The following is a 21,191-nucleotide window of genomic DNA, read 5'->3' as shown; positions in this document are numbered from 1 at the left end:
CTTCTGGATAGCATAATTGCAATCGTACTCCAGTTTTGAAAGATCTTCGCTCGATAGTTCATATTACGCTGTTTTCATTGTGGATAGAATGATGGATTGGGCTGGACTATCAAGGGGTTGATCGAGTTCTCATTTCTTGGATGTGACGGAATGGCATGGATACAACCACTAATTGAGATGCTAGCACAAAGACGAGTTTCGACCAACAGTAGCCGAAGCGAATTTAGAATTCTACTATCTGGTATCTATCTAGAATCATGGCGGTTAGGATTAGTTAGTTTGGAATGTAGGCCAAAACTTGGGTGTTCGAGATTAGCGCTGACTAAAGCCACTCTTCTTAGAGACTAGTTGAAGCGTGGTGAACACAAAGCCAATATAAAATAATTAAATGAATCATGTAACTACTAGCGAGTCATTTGCCTGCAGGCTCGATCTAGCATATCAGCTCAAAAATCAGATCATCAGAATCAGCGGAAAGATAATGCAACGTGACAGTCAGTACACCCAGCCACGAGTTCAACGACGTGTGAATATAAGCGATAGGCCAGGAAAGTCGGAGTTATGCCCACGTTTACCCCCACCGAAGGAAGTATCGTCACAGTAAATGTACGTGGCATGGGACATGTATCAATACGGGGCTCGAAAAGGCGATAGTCTGTCTTGGCGAGCTCCAGGTTCATGCATAAGTTGATAGTCAGCCTAGCTAGCCCGAGTAAAACTGTAGAAGGTTGAAAACTTTAGTAGAAATGGTTGATTGGTGATCGCCTGGGCGGATCCAAGGCGCGGGCCGTCCCCAACCGCGCCGATCCTACATACTTAGCCGCTAATCTATAGACAACAATGCTGGTCTGGTGATGGGAAGGGGCTGTAGCACGATTTCATGACTCGTCTATAGAGATTAGAGCGATGTACGAGTTTGACTTCTCCGCTGATATACACAAGTTTTCAATACTCCCTAAATATTACCCACTATTTTTAGTGTTTACAGACTGAGAATGAAAACAGAAAATGAAATCATTGAATACGATGATAGGAGGAATGTATCTTACTAAGACTGCTTCTGCTTGCCCGTATATCTTGTGCCATGCAAGCTATCCATCAGACCCAGAAGCCCATAATTGACGTTAAACATTGAATGATGGTAATCATGTATCTCGGGCTTCCACCCAAAGATACTCCCCAGGTCGTATCCACTATGCGCAATGGAGGCTTGCATTATAGCTCCAGTAATAAAGAGCCAGAATGTCACGATGTGCACGCGTAATAGTGTTGGCGGAATGATTATGGGAAGGATGTTAGACATTATATGCTCAACTGGATGACAGTATTCGCTCGCCAGGGCGACAGGTGTAGTGAATTGATGGTGTTGTTTGTGGAAGTACCGGAAAATAAGCCGGTGATGAAGTAGCCGGTGGCCATAATAAAATACTATTTCTCTTCCAAGCGCACAAAAGAAGGTGGAGGCGAGAATTTCCGGGACGGATGGGAGGTAAGATTCAATCCTATATACGGCTCTGATATGCAAGAGGCGCCTGAGAACAAAGAGTTGCAGAAAGTGAAGCGTTGATGTGAGAATCTGGTTCCCTAGCGCACCGAAAAAGCATTTTATGAGGACTTTCCCAGACGGTTGTTTGGAAAGGGATTGCAATTTGTATTTTTGAGCTGCTGGAATGAGGTCGGTGATTGTGAAGACCAGGGAGACTAGCCAGTATGCGACGAAATGTGTGGAAAATGTACCGACAAATTCAATGGTCTCTGGAGAGTAGGTGTCGGCGATATATGCCCATTGCGTCGAGAGGGAAGAGATGGGTTTTTGAACAAGACCTAAGCCTGTTGAAACCATTGATACGATGGTAGAATAGGGCTTGGTATGAGTTATTATGGTTGAATTCATCATTCTGACGATACAGCACTGAATATTTGTCTGATGAAGTTGCTGTGAGGTTGAAAATAAGATTATTTCCAAGAAAGAGACATATAGACTACATACGATATATGCAGAACATTCACTTTAGAGCGCCTTCCGTAGAACCGTAGGTTTTTGAAAAGACCATCTCTATTCGGCAGGTGATATGACAAATCATACGTAATCCAGATGATCACTAAAAGGTGAAGGATGGTACAGTAGTACCCCGTACGTGACGAGACCAAAAAGAGCCAATAGTCGAAATTAGTACATTCTTTCATGATCAATCAGCTTTAGAGCACAGGATGTAGAGCGGCTAGTGAACATTCCTGCATCTCTGCAGGGGCGCTAGTCGCACCCAAACACACCATGTCGTAATTTTGATTGATACGGTCTTAGGGTACAATAAAAATACTCGTCCCACGTTGGGGCTTATTAGGCCGATTAGCTTGACCACCAGACAGTAATCCGATGTTCCTTCTCAGATACATTTGATGGCCTTCTTCCCTAGAGTAACTCCAGCTCCGAACATCAATCTATTTAACTGCTACTCTATTTACATTGCTGTATTTATCACCGAAACCATGATGGTACCTAAGACTCTTTCAACTGCAGTGCTAGCTGCTGTCCTTTCAGCTTCTCTACCTTCAAGCTATGCTGCCTACAGCGCTCAAGATGCGATAACTGGCCTCACCTCCTTGGCCCAACAGGTGGACAGTGCAAGTACGACTCTCAACAGCTTCCACGGCGGATACATGGGCGCTCTCACATGCGCCCGAGAGATATTCACCGTCCAGCAAGCTTGCAAGCAAGCCCAACAACTCATCGACGGCAGCGGCCAAGTTCCAGAGGAAGATATTCAGCAATACGTGGACCAGATCGACACTTTACACGAATCTGTAACCAACATTCTTTCAGTTGCCGCCGCGAAGGTGAGAAAGCAATCCATTGCCATTTGATGCCTGAATATCGCTTGCTGACATGCGGGGTTCAGGCGCCACAGTTTGGAGCTCTGGGTGTCAACCCATTCGTTTCCTTGTTCTTGAGCATGTTCTCGAATGAGCGGACCATCTTCGAGCAGATTGCTAGAGAACGGATTCCTGCCGCCAACCATTCTTTGTTCGAGAAGTCTTTCTCCGAGCTGGACAAGACTTACCAGAGCACCATCAATGTGTTCAAGGGAGGAAAGTTTCTCTTCTAATTACGAGGCGGGGTACTGAAAGTTTCATAAGTTAGTCTTTTTTCAGGGAGATATGCCATTCTTGAGGCTCAGCTGTACATTCTTTCGTATCGAGTCGCTTGAGGTTGGATGAGAGTCAATGAGATCGCGAATTTTATTGTTATGTGGTTTAACTTCAGAGTCAATAATATATCTTGTATCCTTCTCTGGGGACTACGAAACCAGAAACCTCGTATTTGCACCCTGTGACTAGTAATAGTTCCTGTACCTAAAGAACTCGCACATCTATTTAGGATTGATCTATTCCCGAGAGGGAATGGCGCTCATACTAATGGTCGGATATGTGCTTTCGTGTAACGATTAATTTCGAGGAATATTAAATATTTCATTCTATTTGTTGTTTACATAGATAGTCGTTAAGTTTAGGCTGAATTTGAAGAATAGATTCGGAATTAATATCACTCCATTTTTATTAGCATCATGCACATTTAAACTGGTAACAAAACGGTATGCGTATTTTGATATCGATAAGGAGTATAGACCACTCGCTTATTTAGGCCGTATTGGGAAAGCCCAGTCAGCTAACCCGACAATTATTGTAAGCACTTTTTACTCGGGAAAAAAACCTATTTTGAGACGACTTAAGTGTGATATGCACACATACTTCGGCGTCAGCAGATGTAGGGCTAAAAGAGTGCATTTTAGCTTCGGGAGTTAGTTTGCCGGCAGAAATAGTTGCCGATCTGCGGGGCGGGCTCTCGTGCGCTGTCATACATGTAATATACAATACGGTATTTTACCATCTTCAACCTTGCATTATTACTTATTTTATTACGAGGTTGACAAGAAAGACCATACTCTAAACCGTGAGGCCGATCCTATAACATAAACACACTCAATCAAGCCTATACAGAGTATAGTTCATGCCTCTACATACTAAAATAATGCCAAAGATGAAGGATACCGGTCGAGATGGCTCCTCCGTCGAGGAAATTGATTTTATCCCAATAGCCATTATCGGCGCTGGCTTTTCTGGCATTGCAGCTGGATGCCGGATCAAAGAAAAACTTGGTTTTAGCCAATTCAAGATATTTGAGCGTATGGATGGAGTTGGGGTATGCCGAATTTCTTTGGTACAAGATTAGATTCAATTGCTAATTGAGTGTAGGGCGTCTGGAGAAAGCAAAGATACCCTGGTGTTGCTTGCGATATGTATATCACACCTGATAACCAAACACATCAAGAATGAAACTGATAAGAAGAGAATAGTCCTGCGCCGCTCTACTCGCTTTCGTTTGCTCAGAGTACAGGATGGTCCACTCTCACGCCTTCAGGTGAAGAGATCCAATGCTATCTTGACGGCGTTTGTAAAAAATACGAAATGATAAACAATATCCAGTTCAATACTGAGATAACAGACTTGAACTGGGAAGAATCTTCAAGTCGGTGGAAGATATCGGGATTTCGTCTGCAAAGGGAAAAAGAACGAGAACTGTTCTCACTTTACGCGAACGTCGTTATAATTGCGGCTGGAAAATTTTACAGCCCAAATCTTGCCAATATCCCGAAGCTTCCTGGAATCGATAGGTTCGGTGGTAGAATTATACACACGTTAGATTGGGATGACTCTCTAAATTTGGAAGGCAAAGATGTAATAGTCGTGGGCTCTGGTTGCACTGCTGCTCAGGTGGTTCCTTCGTTGCTGGCATCTCCTCATAATGCGGGATCTGTCACTCAATTGATGCGATCTGCTCCGTGGGTTAGGCCAAAGTTTATATCGGAAAGGCTCATGAGCATGTGGGAGCAATACATGCCATGGCTGACACGGCACATACCGTTTCTTGCGGGGATTACTCGCATGATCATATTTGTGATAACGGAAAGCTACTACTACCTTCTATTTGCTAGCTCGATTGGGAGGACGAGATTCAAAAGACACGTTTTACGTTATATACATCGGGAAGCTCCTGCTGAATACCATGAAATTCTCGCCCCAGACTGCGAAGTCGGCTGCAAAAGATTTGTCCAGGATATCGCCTGGTATGAAAGTCTCAATGACCCACGTGTACATCTTACCACTGCAAATCTGAAGGTATTTGAAGAGAATGCAGTGGTTTTAGAAGATCGACACTGTGGCCTAGAGAAACGAATACCGGCGCAAATTGTTGTGCTAGCTACGGGATATGATATATCTACATTTTACCCTAGCATGTCGACTACGGGACGAGACGGAGTTGAACTACATCGGCTATGGACAGAAAGAGGCGGACCGCAAACATACTTGGGAATTGCAGTCGATAAATTTCCTAATCTCTTCATTTTAGGAGGTCCAAATTCAACCAACGGTCATACCAGTGTACTAATCAATATCGAGAATGGAGTGGGCTATCTCATTCAGCTATTGAAGCCTATAATCATGGGAGATATTAGCACATGTGAAGTCAAAACAGACGCATGTACAAGATGGACGTCGAAGATTCAAGACGCATCGAATGGCAGCGTGTGGAAAACCGGCTGTAGTAATTGGTATATCAGCAAGACCGGTTGGAACGGCACCGCATATCCGTAAGTTATAAACCCCATTATTATTGTGATAGTGCTAACATCTTGACTGTTTTTACACAGGTTTTCTCATCTCTACAATACATACTGCATGACGTTTCCCAATTGGAGTGATTGGACAGTTACTTACACAGCCAAGGGGTCCGGCTCCAATGGAAGATCAAGCGTCCGGTCTTGGTTTCTTTCAGGTGCTGCTGTTGTAATCCCTGTTGTGATATTTACCTTTGTATTTAAGGTATGAGACAGGTTTTCAAGCGTGATTGCGATTTAGACTGGGTATTTAGCTAGGGACCAATTGGTCTAGATGTAATAGCGCTGACATCAATTGAGGCTTCCAATAAGTAGGCCTGAACTCAGCACATGATAATCTAATAACCAAAGTGCAGGAGTCTTCTGAATTTCAATGTTCTGGTCGGTATGCCCGAGCACATAGTTGCATGACAGTAGTTGTCCCTGGCGACCGATTAAGGTCCACAGCTCAGCTCCACACAATCACAAAATCATGATTTCCGATAGGCTAGGTCGGAAAGAGCATACCGAGCACCGCTCAAACTTGGGCATCTCCTGAAGAGGGATGTCATTCGGAGGATTCTACAAAGCGACAAGAAAAAGGAAAGAAAGCAATAGTCAAGAAAAATTGATAGTTGACTCCGCATTGAGCCCTAAACCTTAGCGTAGATAGCGTGTAGGTCCCAGTCGTGTATTACGGCGTATGGTAATTTACATCCGATACAGTACAATACAAAACCTGCTCTCAGATAGGAAGGCGCGCGACTGTGACGGCGATAAACGACGACTGTCACTCTAGACTGAACTTCCATTCTTCAAATACTCGTCTCTGTGTATATTCATAGCAAGGGAGGGAGCCATATTCTCTTGCGCTACTTTGATCTCCTTCGGATCTTTGTATTATACTATTTTTAATATGACTGCTTATCCTTCTGTGCACATCGAAGGTGATATGGCGGGGAGGCTGTCTCTCGATGATGCTATGAGAGGCTTGGTAAGAGAACTGGATTAAAATAGAAGATAGCACAGCTAATAGAACTTCAACAGGCACCAGGGAATCTTCGAAGTCCCTCTCCGACAACCACACTTTCATCTACCTCAATTCATGACCGTGCATCCACGCCAGCCAGCTCACAGGATGATGAGCCATTATCTTCTGCCAATTTTGAACCAATCGCTATCGTCGGCATGGGGATGAGGCTTCCAGGAGGAGTTAGGACGGACAAGGAATTTTGGGATTTTTTGATTGAGAAAAAGGATGGGCGTTGCAAAGTCCCCGGCACACGCTATAATGTTGATGCGTTTTATCATGAGTCTAAACAACACTCTGTAAAAACACAGTATGGTTATTTTTTGCAAGAGGACCCTGCCTTCTTCGACACAGGTTTCTTCTCTATTGGCTCGTTCGAAGCCGCGAGATTGGATCCACAGCAACGCCTGTTGATGGAAGTTATCTGGGAATGCATGGAAAGCGCCGGCCAGACTGGATGGCGAGGAGATAACGTCGTATGTACAGTTTCGAAGCTGACTTTAAAAACGATACTGACAAACACTGTATAAAGGGCTGTTATGTCGGAGTTTATGGTGAAGATTGGCTCGATTTGAATAGTAAAGATATACATTGTAAGCGGCCTTTGAAACCAAACAGATAATTAAACTTTCTGATTAGTATTGAATTTTTCTAGGGATTGATCGTTATCATGTTCTGGGTACTGGAAACTTTGCATTATCAAATCGCATATCCTATGAATATGACCTCAGAGGACCTAGTATGACATTACAAACTGGCTGTTCGTCCTCTCTTGTTGGGCTCCATGAAGCTTGTATCGCTATACAGGCTGGAGATTGTTCGTCTGCTATTGTTGCGGGAACAAATCTAATATTTACGCCAACAATGACAACTACAATGTCCGACAATGGAGTTTTGGCTCCAGACGGAATTTGCAAGACATTTGATGCTGCAGCTAATGGCTATGGACGTGGAGAGGCTGTGAATGCACTTTATATAAAACCATTGAAAGAAGCTCTTCGCGCTGGTGATCCTGTCAGAGCTATCATTCGTTCTTCTAGCACAAATTGCGATGGCAAAACACCCAGCATTACCACACCTGGCTCTGAGTCGCAGAAGCGGCTTATTAAAAAAGCCTATGAAAGAGCAGGTATTGATGATATTACCGAAACTGCCTTTTTTGAATGCCATGGCACAGGTACGGTTATAGGGGACAAAAATGAAGTCTCCGTAGTTGCTGATCTCTTCGGAAGTAAGGGCGTATATATCGGCGCGGTATGTGTGCTATAATACTTCACACTGTATTTTTTTTATTAACGGTCATCAGGTCAAGCCAAATGTTGGCCATTCAGAAGGTGCCTCGGGTTTAACTAGTGTGATCAAAGGGGTGTTGAGTTTGGAGAAAAATGTGATTCCTCCAAACGCTCATTTCAAGGATCCTAGTCCAGAGAGTAAGAGTACCCCTTGAGTTGATTGTTCTGTGGTATTTGAGATCTGACAAATAATTGATGTAGTTCCTTTCAAATCAGCTCGACTTCAAGTTCCGATAGAAGCCACGCCTTGGCCTGAAAATCGAAAACAACGAGTTAGCGTGAACTGTTTTGGAATAGGAGGTGCAAATGCTCATGTAATTCTCATCGTTCTGAATCATATATTGAACCGAACTAATCCGACTAGGTAATATTGGAGTCAGCATCATCACTTCTGCCGCCTGTAATTGGGACCACTACAAGAACCATCAAGCCACAAGAAGATTCGTTACACCTACTCCTTCTATCTGCATCTAGTTCATCTGCCTTGAAAAGCAAAGCCACCCTATTGAAGGAGTACAAGGAATCTCAGTCGCTAGATATAGAGGATTTAGCATACACATTGGCGTTCCACCGCGAGCATTTAAGCCACCGGACTTTCTTAATTGGAAACAAGAACGAGATCCACATCCCAGATCAGCTAACCGTGAACAAATCAAACTTTTCTCCGTCTGTCACATACGTCTTCACTGGACAAGGAGCACAATGGACAGGCATGGGTAAGGATTTGCTGGAGAATTATGATCAATTCGCAAGCGATATCAAGAAAATGGACGACATTTTAAAGACAGTGAATGATCCGCCTCAGTGGACAATAGAACGTAAGTAATTTGTGGCCCTTCCCGCTGATTCAAAGCCCACTAACTTCTCGCAGAGGAGCTCCTGGCAGTAGGTGATGACTCTCGAGTGAACGAAGCGGAACTGTCACAAACCCTTTGCACCGCTGTTCAAATCGCCATTGTCAACCTTTTGTCTAGTTGGGGAATTCAAGCTAATGCTGTTGTTGGACACTCCAGTGGCGAGATCGGTAAGCGAATTCTCTCTCTCGTATTGAATATGCGTGATGTTAATCAGAATAGCCGCCGCCTACGCATCGAATGCGCTCACATTTGAGTCAGCCATTATTGTGGCTTACTACCGTGGGCAAATGGCCAGAAATTGTCGCTTAGGATCTATGGCAGCCGTTAGTATGAGCTCAGCAGAACTCCAGCCGTACTTGCAACATGGCGTTGTTATTGCATGCGAAAATAGTTTTCAGAGTACAACTATATCCGGTGACCCCGAACAAGTTGATAAGGTGATTAAAGCTATATCTCAGAGCAAACCAAATGTTTTTTGTCGAAAGCTTCGAGTCAAAGTTGCTTACCATTCACGTAAGTTGACGTGTATCCCTCAAAATATCCATAGCTAATAAGTTTAGACCATATGCATGAATTGGGAAACGCATATGAAGAAGCAATCAAGCCCTATATAAATTTGAGAAAAAGAACTGTACTCTTTTTCTCAAGTGTCACAGGTTCACTATTGGAGGAGGCTAGCAAGCTAGATGCTACTTACTGGCGTCGGAATCTGGAGTCCCCTGTGCTATTTTCCTCCGCCCTCAGTAGTATTGTGAAGAATGCACAGCGTAATCAACTCTTTCTTGAGATAGGACCACATTCCGCCCTAGCAGGCCCAATACGTCAGATAATAAAAAGTACAAAGGGTCCAAAGGAATCTGTCTACGTTTCGACCCTCACTAGGGGTACGAAACAAGTACGCAATATGCTCGAAACTCTGGGCCACCTTTATTCACATGGCGCTTCAGTCGAGATCCATAGGTTGTTTGATACATGCGGTAGAAAATTTTTGATGGATCTTCCTCTCTACCCTTGGGATCATGAGGAGCGGTACTGGCATGAAACCCGGGCCACACAGAGCTGGCGGCTGAGGGAGTTCCCTCATCATGAAATACTCGGCTCTAGGCTGCCAGGTTCAAGTGACATTGAGCCTGTTTGGAGGAACATATTGCGTCTTGAAGACGTGCCATGGATAGCTGAACATGTTCTTTGTAATGATATCGTCTTTCCAGGGGCAGGCTATATCGCCATGGCAGGAGAAGCTATCCGACAAATAACAGGTTGCGACAGATACGTGGTTAAAAATCTTTTTCTCAAAACTCCATTGTTTCTTCACGAAATGCAAGCTACAGAGATTTTGACTAGCGTGAAGCCCGCCCGTCTGACAGATATTGCTGATGCTGACTATTATGATTTCACCATTTCTGCTTATGATGGAACTAATTGGATAAAACACTGCCAAGGGCATGCCAGTAAAGGTGCTGAAGATGACCCAGAACCAAAAGGTCTCCAACCCTTTATTCGAAAAGTTTCATCAAAGTTCTGGTATGCCTTTATGGCTAAGTTAGGCCTGAGCTATGGGCCTCGCTTTCAAGGCCTACAGAATATCACAACGCATCCGGCTGAGAAATTAGCTCATGCCACTTCCCATGATGACGGCACTTGGCATGAAAGTCACTATTCGATACACCCGACTCTTATAGACCAAACATTGCAGTTAATGGGCGTTGCAGTTTCGCGGGGCTTGACTCGTGTTGTGGATAAATTATGCGTACCAATTCAAATTGAGACTATCGAGATCAGCAAAGCGACCGGTGTATTTGCCATAGAAGCGACTACCAATCATATGTCTGGGGCAACAATGTCTGGAAATGTGACTGCCACAGTCGATAGTCGACCCGTGATCTCTCTGAAAGGGGCCTCGTTTTTCTCTATCGATGACAGCCAAAGTGTTGGAGACTCAAAAATTCCTCTGACTTCTCAACCTCAATGGAGACCTGATATTGATTTGGTTCCTCAGGAGTCTCTTCTCCCATTCTTGCCCCAAGGGCGAAAGTCGGAAATCTATTCGACCATAATTTCTCTATGTGTTATTGATACTGCGTTGGCATTACAAGATTTGGAGCCCGTAACGGACCATCTCAAGAAATATAAAAGTTGGGTTTGTGGCATGTTTGATCGGATCGGCACTAACAGTGAGGAGATCTGGAAGGCAAGCCAGGCAAATGAATGGGTCAATGTCTCTTCCGAAGCCCGACGAGAATTATACGATGAAGCTTTGTTGCAAGTTAAATCTGATGACTACGCATCTCTTAACCTATGTGCACTAATGCGCCAGGTCATGGACAACGCAAGTGATGTTATCCTGGGGAAGAAGCAACCCGTGGAAGTTTTGTTCCAAGACGAAAAGATGAAAACCTTATACTCGTCTAACTCTACAAGTGCTCAGTTTAAGCATCTGTTTTCTTTACTTGTTCATTCTAACCCAAGAATGCGAGTACTGGAGATCGGAGGCGGTACTGCAAGTACCACAACGATAGCCCTTGAGCTCCTGCGTTCATCTACAGGAGTCCCAATGTTCCAAAACTATACCTTCACCGATATTTCAGCCGCATTTCTAAAAGCAGCAGAGGAAAGCTTCAAAGAGCATAAGAATATGACTTGCAAGCTCCTGGATATAGCAAGAGACCCTCTTGAACAAGGATTTGACTTGTCAAGCTTTGATCTCATCATTGCCTCAAATGTCTGTAATCTTGGTATTATTTAAAGCAGTTACTAATATTTCTACAGGTTATGCACGCCATTCCAAAACTTCAAACAGGCATTGAAAATGTGAAGAAGCTTCTGGCACCGGGAGGACGTTTTATCTTGCAAGAGCTATGTCCCGGTGAGCACCCCAAATTAGACTAGTCTTTCTAATAGAAGTAACGGCTAACACTAGTAGATCTGCCTTGGGCGGACTATATAATGGTATGAAACTTCCTAGAAGCATGGTATTTTTACTTTCAGCTGATTGCGGACAAGGGTTTGCTGCCTGGTTGGTGGCTAGGCGAAGCGGACGGAAGGACAGAGAGGCCGTATGTCAGACCGGAACGTTGGCATAACGAACTTTTAGAAGCTGGGCTTACTGGAATCGAGGCCCAAGCTTACGATGATGAATGGCCACAGAGGATGACTGCCAGCATGCTTACTCGAAAGCCTCTGTTACCCGTACCTGACAGGAGGGTTACTCTTGTTACACATTCAAAGCCTAACCAATGGATAAAAGAACTGGAAAATCGGTTGCTACAAAAGGAATTCACAGTCACTTGGGGTTCTCTAAATGACAAGCAGCCATCTACGCGAGATGCAATTTTCCTTCTCGATCTCGATGGACCCTTTTTTCATAATATCTCTGAAGCTAATTATGAAAGCTTCAAAACATACATTTCGGCTTGCACAAATACCCATATGTTGTGGATAACACCAGGTAATCAAGACATGTGTGAAACTCCATTTTATGGACTCGTGTCTGGGGTTGCTCGAAGCCTCTGGAGAGAGATGTCACTCGATTTTGCAACAGTGAAAGTGGATCGTTTTAATTCGACGTCCGTCGATGCTGTTACTCGAATTTATCAAAAGTTTCGGGAGCAAACTGCCACTTCCGCCATGACTGAATATGAATATATGGTATCGGATAACGTTGCCAATATTTGCAGGTTCGAGTGGAAAGCAATTGAAGACCACCTCAGAACCACTTCTACCAAGGATACGCCAAGGAAAATGTCAATGAAGCAGCTCGGTCTCATTGACACAATCGAGTGGACGCTCGACGATGAAGAAGAATTGAAAGCAGATGAGGTTAACGTCGATATCGCCTATTGTGGTCTCAATTTCAAGGTATGTTCTTATGAATATATTTTCTCGATGTTGTGATGCTTACAAACATAGGATATAATGATTAGTATGGGTGTATTTGGGTCAACCAAAGATGTTGGCATCGAAGGTAGTGGTTCTGTGCGTTCGATCGGAAGCAATGTGAAAAATCTTAGCGTAGGCGATGAAGTCCTCCTTATTGGTAGTGGTATTATGAAAACGCGCAAGACCGTCACTGCAGACCGCTGTATCAAACTACCCGCAGATCTATCTCTTGAGGATGCGGCAACAATGCCAGTGGTGTTCGCTACGGCAATTTACTCTCTGCTCCATCTTGGACATCTCAAAAAAGGTCAAGTAAGGATAAGACCTATTCTCAATTTATGGTGTGGCTACTCTCTGACACTTTCTGGTAGTCTGTTTTAATTCACTCTGCATGTGGAGGATTGGGACTTGCTGCAATCCAGGTTTGTCAGGTGATAGGCGCTGAGATCTATGCAACCGTTGGCAATGAGGAGAAGATTGCATATCTTGAAGCCAATTTTGGAATTCCTCGTGACAGAGTATTCAATTCGCGAAATGACTCGTTCCTCCCAGCCGTAATGCACGCGACGAACGGTAAAGGTGTGAATATTGTTTTGAATTCATTATCCGGAAAGCTTTTACACGCATCCTGGAGATGTGTTGCCAAGCTTGGTAAAATGATAGAACTTGGTAAGCGAGATTTGCTTGGGCATGGAATGCTTAGCATGGATTTGTTTCTGGATAATCGAGCTTTCTTCGGCGTCGACCTTTCCACTCTTACTGAAGAGGACCCTTCTGTTTTCAAAGAGTATGTGGTCACGCCTCAAGCTTGGTTCGATATAATTACTAACAAAAATGAGTTATAGCCTACTTACACAGTTCACGGATTGGTTCAAAGAAGGCAAGATAAAACCAATTCGCCCCACTCGTGTTTTCGAAGCTGGAAATATTGTCGATGCTTTCCGTTATATGCAGAAGGGTGCTCATATGTAAGCCTTGACACCAGAATAGAACCCAAAAACGTTTATAGTACTGACTAAAATGGGATAGGGGTAAAATACTTATTAAGATGCCTCAAAATACAAGTGACATGGTCACAGCGTCATCAAAGCCACATGTTTCTCTGTCCACTGAGAGATCATACCTACTTGTAGGTGGCCTTGGAGGGATTGGCCGGGCTGTTTCAAACTTTCTTGTGGAAAAAGGTGCTCGTCAACTTATCTTTCTTTCAAGGTCGGCTGGAAAACACGAGGAACACGCTCAATTTCTTAAAGAACTGGAGGCTCAAGGATGTCAATCATCACTTGTTCAAGGAAGCGTCCAGAATTTGCAAGATGTCCAGAGAGCCATCAATATTAGTACAAAACCCATCGCAGGTGTAATTCAGTTGTCGATGGTTTTAAGAGTAAGGCTGGCTTTAATTCTTGAACATTGTCAAACATTATACTAACACTAGACAAGGATCAATCATTCTCAAAAATGACCCTCGATGACTGGTCTGCAGCTGTTGATCCGAAGGTGGCTGGCACTTGGAATTTACATACCGCAACGGAGCAATGCCCACTTGACTTCTTCATTGCCTTTGGTTCATTGAGCGGTACATGTGGTAATACAGGGCAGGCTAATTATTCAGCCGCCAACTCTTTCCTTGATGAATTCGTTCAATATCGGCGCAGTAAAGGCTTCCCAGCATCGGTGCTGAACATTGGTGCTGTGGGAGATATTGGATTTGTGAGCCAAGACCAGAAGCTACTCGACCATATGAAGTCTTTGGGAAATCGGCTTTTGCAAGAAAAAGATATCACGGATGCATTGGAAGTAATCATTTCGACTTCGTCATCCCAGAAAATTGTGCATGATGCTGATAGCAGCTCGCCAAATTCGACTGGGATGGTTATTGGCTTAGCAGTTAACAAGCCACTCAGAACTTTAACAATGCGCCCTCCATGGACCAATGATCGTCGATTTTTGGCATATGAAAACTATGAGTTGCCATCTTCTGAGCAAAGCACAGAATCAGATGAAGCAGGCCTAAGAGATTTTGTGGGCCAGATCGAGACGAATCCAATGTTGTTAATGCAGGCCGAGACTGAGGCGAAGATTCGAAGAGAACTAGGGAAGTTAATAGTCACGCATACGGCCTACGGTCAGAAGGAAGAGATGACGGAAGAAGAGATATCCGGTATTGCGATTGATTCTTTGATGTCAATTGAAATTCGGAACTGGGCAAGGCGTAAGCTATCCATCGACATCGCATTGACTGAGATATCAAAGGCTGCGACTGTGGGCGGATTGGCCAGATTGACAGTGGAAAAGTTGAAACTCAAATACGCGCCACAGACACAGGAAGGAGACGTTCAAACTGAAGCGGTTTCTTCATAAGGAATATTTATTGTTATAATCGCGGATATATTCCCTATTTAATGCTATACATTCGACCGTCTCCCGATGTTTGAATTAATTTGTTCGTATAAATACCTGACTCGTGAAGTGCTTCGAATCCAGTTTTAATTTCATGTCTAGTTGGCCGATGAAACATAATAGAAATGCAAAAATATTTCCAGCGGATATTGATGATTGATTACATCAATTGATGTAGTAAAATTGAATACACGTATTCAATCAAAGAGTGCGGAAAGGCAGAGCAAAGACTCATTTGGTAACCCATTAGCCTAGCCCTATTTACTTTCGACGGACAGCAAAACGTTATGTTCTCCATCTTCCCACCCCTGAAGCACCAAGCCCTGATTGTTTTAAGAACTGCTGAAATGTGATGCGGTGTTTTTGGCATATCCCCGATCCAGCAATACTGCAATCAGACCCTGGAACTAAGTAGTCGTATTCACTTAACGTACTACCACTCCGTGGGCAAGACTTTTCTTCAAAGGCTATATAAGCTTCTAATAACTTTATCCCAGCAATACCATCGATAATGCTTTCTCGACGTGGGTACATTTTTAGTAGGTGCAAAGCCCGATGTCGAATTGTGAGATCCCGGCAGCATTTCACGGTGTATAATAATGGCTCTGAGATGATAACTGAAAGGGAAAATTGTGCTGGTGCTGGTTTTGCAGTACGTAGTCCATCTTCGGAGCTCGTAGGTCGTTTCGTACCTTCAAGTATGGTAGCTGCTAGACCGACGATTCCCTCGTACTGATGGAAGAATTCGTCGTGTCCAAGTTCGTCCTTGTCAAAATTCTGGAAGAGCACGGCGGCGAATAAGCGTCGCATGCGAAGGAGCCTAAGAGAATCCTCTTCAATCTTTATTAAGCCTTCAGCAAGGTATTCGCTGAATTTATGGTCCCACGCAGTAAGTGTTAGGGTATAGATGTCCTTCTCGTCGACAGCTAACTCGGAATTTAGATTGGTAGGATGGAGCCGCGCCAAGCGATTAATCAGCATTTCAAGCGTAACATACGCTTCTAGGCAGGACGCAAAAGATTTCGGTGTATAGTTAGGAAGACCAACAAGGTTGTCGGTATTTTGATCATCATTCTTTACTTCTACACCACTGCGAATGTGCCGCTTCCGCGTGTCTAATTGGAAGAATATCAACAACAGCATGTTGATAGTAGTATCGGAATATCGTTGGCTTATCAAGTCCATGAATCCCCACTGATGAAGAAGGTTAATTCCGTTGCTGATGTGTAAGAAAGCCTGCTCTTGATAGCCCTGTAATGTAGACAGACAAGTGAACAAAACGCAAACTGTCAACACTACTATCTTATCCTGTTTGGTCAACACTCGTGTAGACAGCATATCTGTCACGCTTTTTATTGATTTGTTCAATTGTCTGAGTGCAAACCGAACGTTACGATGCTTTTCTGAGTCTCGACGGTAGGGTAATGCAATATCAGTCATGAACACACGATGTACAGCACCTAACGCGATAGTGGCATGCCATAAGGCAGGATATACATGCGAGGCTTGCAATGTACTCTTAGCCCAGAAGCCAAAATCAAATGGCCCCGCTAGACTTGAGGCCGTGACAGTACGAAAGAAGAGAAAGTGATCAACTTCGAGGACACTGTTGGAAAAAAGACGAAATTCCGAACAACTCCTCGCCGGTCCTGTAATAGCCCTTGGTGGGTTGTACTCCTGCCCCGCGACGGTTGTATTATTTATCTCTCTAGTATGCGTTTTTCGTCGATCTCTGCTAACGTTTGATTGAAAGCTAGCAACAGTTTCCATTCGAAACACTAAGTCTAGTTGATTGCGATAACCTGGGCACGCCCGGGCTATTCTCAGGCACTGCGAACACGCAGGACGAATGAAATCGCACTAGGCACGCCATATAAAAATTAGTTAAATCTTTTCCTTTATAGTGAGATTTCTCAGATCGGATATTGTACCTTTATGCGTCTTTCTCGACATGCATGACATGCCCGACTCGGCCTGCCGACATTCGGCATAGTTGAAATGATAGAGGTAATGGCACGAAGCAGAACTTCTCTATAAGGAAATCTATTCTTGATGATGCATACACAGATTGCAAGGGCAAGTTGTTAGAATGAATTTGAGCCATTGAAATTGTTGCTGGCGTCGTTTATGTTTACGTAGGCTGAGAGCAGGCGATCCCGCTTCGGGCAGTCGATTCGGCGCTATAACGGCCACGAGGCTTCTCCGCATGATGGTCGAAAGGCCCAACCTAGTAGGCTACTTTGCTGCCTCCTGAAGAGCTGAAGAAGTGGTTTCGAATCCCGCGATCCCCAATTGCCTGGCGCAGTGGCCGAGTCGATGGAGGGGTTCAGATTGATGAAAATGCTGTATATGATAAGATTACAATCCCATGAAATAATAACCGAGTAATGTTTGAATAAGGCTGCTTAATGCAAGGAAAGCATTTTTACTGTATCCAATTCATATATAAGTCTGCATAGTACCAACAATAAACTCAGGAAGCTTTAATAGATTACATGTATAATAGAGAGCAATCTAAGAAATGATGTGGCTGTGGTGGCCCTGAGGGATACGATGTCTACGGGCAGGGGTCGCTGATCCGGCCGGCAACCGAAGCGTACGGTGGACCATAGGGAGGTGATAACTTTTTCAATTTTTGGCCTGTGCCCAATTTTTCCAGAAACCCCATAATAGTATATGTCGCAGGCCTGACTAGAAACATATGGTTGGTTAGGAAGTTTCAACAAGCCCTATAAACCTTTTATAAGATAGGGCCTCCGAAAGGCCCTCAAGAAGGCCCTTACGGGAGGCCTCAGAGGAGGATACTACGCAGCACTGCGTTAATTTTTATAGGATAGGGCCTTAGAGGGGCCATAGAAAGGGCCGTAGGTAGGGCGTCAAACAGTATTTATATAAGGGCTAGTTTTTATTAAATAGGGTTAATTTACTATAGAAATGTAAATTGGTCTAGCATACAAGCGCTGCACAATATCTCCTCTGAGGTTCTCCCCACAAAAATCAACCCTACTATGTAATATATAAGCTTTCTAGCCAATCAAATTCGCTTGCTTACTAGATTCCGGGCGTTGAAGGGACTCGGGTTGAAAAAGCTGCCACCTCACTACAGTCCGCGTCAAGGCAAGATGAAGTCTTTGTATATGAGGATCCTTAGCAGTTATTGAATTTACCACATGACTGCCAATCGAACACTATCTCATGTTTAGTATAAAATACCTTGGCGGATCGGTTTCATTCAGGTTCCGGTAGACCCTTGAATACAGCGCTGCATCCTTCTTTTTTGGGAGAGGAAGCTCTGGGCGTGATAAGCCTATTGGTCATCACTAATTACTAGTAGTTGACTTATTGGGGCTGTAGCGTGCCAACTAACCTCTTTAGAACCAGACGTGGTCATCGTCGGCTTACGGAGTAGTACCCGAAACTATAATAAGATCATAAAGATTAGCGAGGCGCCAGAAGCCGCTTAATATTATTGGGTCCGTCTGGAACACATACATATATTATATTACGTGAAGCATGTACCAAACTGATATAAACACCCCTTAGGTGAATAGCGGGATTTACTCTTTAGAAAATCAACTACCTCTGATATACATAATCTAGTATCTCGGTCCAATTGATACATGTTTACAACAACTCTAAATTCTGAGTGCCGCTGAATTTACCTTTGATAGGCTTTTTTAAACATTAGGCCCCTGGCTAGCCCCCAACATGTAAATACGTTCTAACAAGCCCTTTTACAGTCCGGCAAAACGCCATCAGATTATACAGTAACACTCACCCAGCAAGGCTAACAGCCTCGACCCTACTCAGGGAGGCCATCCTCTATTTGGAGAGGCTTAACTACGATGTAACAATCAGCAAGCCAGAGTATGCTAGTGTGATGTACTATATAACAAGACATGTATTCTGCTTGCAATTCACGATGAATGTAGTCTTCTTTTTCAAAGGCCAATTGGTTCAAACACTACAGGCTTGTCTGTTCTACCAAGAGTCTACTTGATTCAACATGTTCTCACGACCAAGCCTTGGCGCCTTTGCGCTCGGCCTCGCTCTCGCAGGCTCGCCTGTCAATGCTGATGGGCCCTGCGACATCTACTCATCTGGTGGCACGCCTTGCATTGCGGCACATAGCACTGTTCGCGCCCTGTACGATAGCTATACCGATGCGCTGTATCAAATATCCCGTGGCTCTGACGGTTCCACAACCGATATCACGCCTCTATCCAACGGCATTGCCAATGCCACCGCTCAAGACTCGTTCTGCGCTGGCACAACCTGTCTGATAACCATAATCTATGACCAGTCTGGAAGTGGTAACCACCTCACCCAGGCACCGCCTGGAGGCGCTGCAAGCGGCCCGGAAACCAATGGCTATGATTATCTAGCAAGCGCGATCGGTGCGCCAGTCACTCTGAATGGCACCAAGGCGTATGGAGTCTTTATTTCCCCCAATACCGGTTATCGCAACAACAATCCCAACGGCACCGCTACAGGTGACGATCCCGAGGGCATGTACGCAGTCTTTGACGGCACTCATTATAACAACAAATGCTGTTTCGATTACGGAAACGCCGAGACGGATAGCAGAGATACTGGCAATGGCCGTATGGAAGCCATCTATTTTGGTAACGGCGGTAACAAGGGTTCTGGCAACGGGCCCTGGGTCCAGGCCGATCTCGAGAATGGCTTGTTCTCTGGCGGTAACGGTGATGTAAACGAAAACAATCTCAGCCTCACGTCCCGCTTCATAACTGCGATAGTCAAGGGTCAGAGCAACCAATGGGCCATCCGTGGTGGAGATGCTACATCGGGCTCGCTATCGACCTATTACAGCGGCACGCGCCCAAGCCCAGGCTACAACCCCATGAGCAAAGAGGGTGCTATTGTTCTTGGAATTGGTGGCGACAACAGCGATAGAGCCCAGGGAACATTCTACGAGGGCGTTATGACCACTGGGTATCCGTCCGATGACACCGAGAACGCAGTGCAGTCCAACATTGTTGCTGCTGGATATGATACCACGTCTCTAGTTACTGGAAACTTCTCACAGTTTTCTGTTGGTTCATCCATCTCCCTGCGCGCGACAACAGACTGCTGCACAAACCGGTATATCGCCCATACCGGCTCTACTGTCAACACGCAGATTGTTTCATCATCTAGCAGCGACGACCTTAAACAGCAGGCCAGCTGGATTATTCATACGGGCCTGGGCAACAGCGACTGTTTCTCATTCGAATCGAAAGATACCCCCGGCAGCTATATCCGCCATTACAATTACCAACTCCAGGCTGACCAGAATGACGGCAGCCAGTTGTTTGGTGAGGATGCCACGTTTTGCCCGCAGTCCGGCCTCAATGGGGACGGTCACTTTTCGATGCGATCCTGGAGCTACCCTGCTCGATATTGGCGCCATTACAATGCAGTAGGCTATCTTGCAAGCAATGGTGGTCCCCATGATTTTGACGCTACCTATTCGTTCAATGACGATGTGAGCTTTGCGATCAGCGACGGTTTTGCCTAAGTTAGGGTTAGGTCCTTGTGTTCTATATCTACACGCAAGGATGAGATGTATGTACATAAAACTATTTCAATTAATCTATAGACAGCGACTCCTCAGTACTATTTTAGTTAAAAAATCGTTTATGAAAATAACTAGTTAATTAACTAATAACGAGCAACCGCACGAATGTGAGATTCCCTACCAAAACGCATGGTACGAATCCCTGTTTGAGGCTATACTGTTTGGACATATACTCAGCTCCTGAATTGCTATTCTTATTTCCGTACCTAATATTTTCCATAGTGAGATCAGATGCCTGCCAGACCAACTAGTTACAGCAAGTGGTAATACCTTACGTTAAGATCAATAAACTAATTCAACTAGAGAATCAAAGTCTTATCTTGGTACAAATTTCACAGGTCTGTAGGCAATACAAAGGTGACAGTAATGAGAATTGCCAGTGGAACAGTTAAAGAAAAATAAACTTAGAATATAATATTTTCCAAGCTGCTATACTCGAAGGAGCTAGATGTGACAACTTTAAAAGTCTAATCACAAGGAAGGCATAGTCGAGAA

The 21,191-nt window shown here is 44.3% G+C and overlaps 6 protein-coding genes across 6 annotated transcripts; 4 read left to right on the top strand and 2 right to left on the bottom strand.

Annotated features, from left to right (window-relative positions):
* Nucleotides 1-1,048: 1,048 nt before the first annotated feature.
* On the bottom strand, nt 1,049-1,843 carry BGW36DRAFT_394241 (sterol desaturase; the record flags this gene model as incomplete). Its single annotated transcript, XM_046217893.1, has 1 exon — nt 1,049-1,843. The coding sequence occupies one exon, from the start codon at nt 1,841-1,843 to the stop codon at nt 1,049-1,051; it is 795 nt and encodes a 264-aa protein (XP_046077104.1).
* Nucleotides 1,844-2,374: 531 nt separating this feature from the next.
* Nucleotides 2,375-2,921, top strand: BGW36DRAFT_370550 (uncharacterized protein). The gene has a single exon (XM_046215263.1). It carries the CDS (start codon nt 2,401-2,403, stop codon nt 2,863-2,865), a length of 465 nt encoding a protein of 154 aa, XP_046077103.1. The 5' UTR covers nt 2,375-2,400; the 3' UTR covers nt 2,866-2,921.
* A 1,118-nt stretch (nt 2,922-4,039) lies between these two features.
* BGW36DRAFT_394240 (flavin-binding monooxygenase) lies at nt 4,040-5,655 on the top strand (the record flags this gene model as incomplete). Its single annotated transcript, XM_046217892.1, has 3 exons — nt 4,040-4,201; nt 4,255-4,298; nt 4,356-5,655. 3 exons carry the CDS (start codon nt 4,040-4,042, stop codon nt 5,653-5,655), a joined length of 1,506 nt encoding a protein of 501 aa, XP_046077102.1.
* A 918-nt stretch (nt 5,656-6,573) lies between these two features.
* On the top strand, nt 6,574-15,076 carry BGW36DRAFT_423609 (polyketide synthase; the record flags this gene model as incomplete). Its single annotated transcript, XM_046219854.1, has 18 exons — nt 6,574-6,651; nt 6,705-7,163; nt 7,220-7,280; nt 7,343-7,941; nt 7,994-8,117; nt 8,181-8,293; nt 8,344-8,797; nt 8,851-9,003; nt 9,056-9,349; nt 9,397-11,558; nt 11,606-11,702; nt 11,760-11,785; nt 11,840-12,694; nt 12,746-13,027; nt 13,087-13,502; nt 13,561-13,683; nt 13,745-14,099; nt 14,156-15,076. 18 exons carry the CDS (start codon nt 6,574-6,576, stop codon nt 15,074-15,076), a joined length of 7,572 nt encoding a protein of 2,523 aa, XP_046077101.1.
* Nucleotides 15,077-15,238: 162 nt separating this feature from the next.
* On the bottom strand, nt 15,239-17,235 carry BGW36DRAFT_96322 (uncharacterized protein). Its single transcript, XM_046222730.1, has 2 exons — nt 17,047-17,235; nt 15,239-16,975 (listed from the first exon to the last, which is right to left on the bottom strand). Exons 1-2 carry the CDS (start codon nt 17,104-17,106, stop codon nt 15,401-15,403), a joined length of 1,635 nt encoding a protein of 544 aa, XP_046077100.1. The 5' UTR covers nt 17,107-17,235; the 3' UTR covers nt 15,239-15,400.
* A 1,886-nt stretch (nt 17,236-19,121) lies between these two features.
* BGW36DRAFT_355460 (putative alpha-N-arabinofuranosidase precursor) lies at nt 19,122-20,636 on the top strand (the record flags this gene model as incomplete). Its single annotated transcript, XM_046213650.1, has 1 exon — nt 19,122-20,636. The coding sequence occupies one exon, from the start codon at nt 19,122-19,124 to the stop codon at nt 20,634-20,636; it is 1,515 nt and encodes a 504-aa protein (XP_046077099.1).
* Nucleotides 20,637-21,191: the final 555 nt, after the last annotated feature.

This window comes from Talaromyces proteolyticus (assembly GCF_021365285.1).
Source record: "Talaromyces proteolyticus strain PMI_201 chromosome Unknown BGW36scaffold_2, whole genome shotgun sequence".
Taxonomy (NCBI): domain Eukaryota; kingdom Fungi; phylum Ascomycota; class Eurotiomycetes; order Eurotiales; family Trichocomaceae; genus Talaromyces; species Talaromyces proteolyticus.
This window is presented reverse-complemented; position numbering and strand designations above follow the sequence as displayed.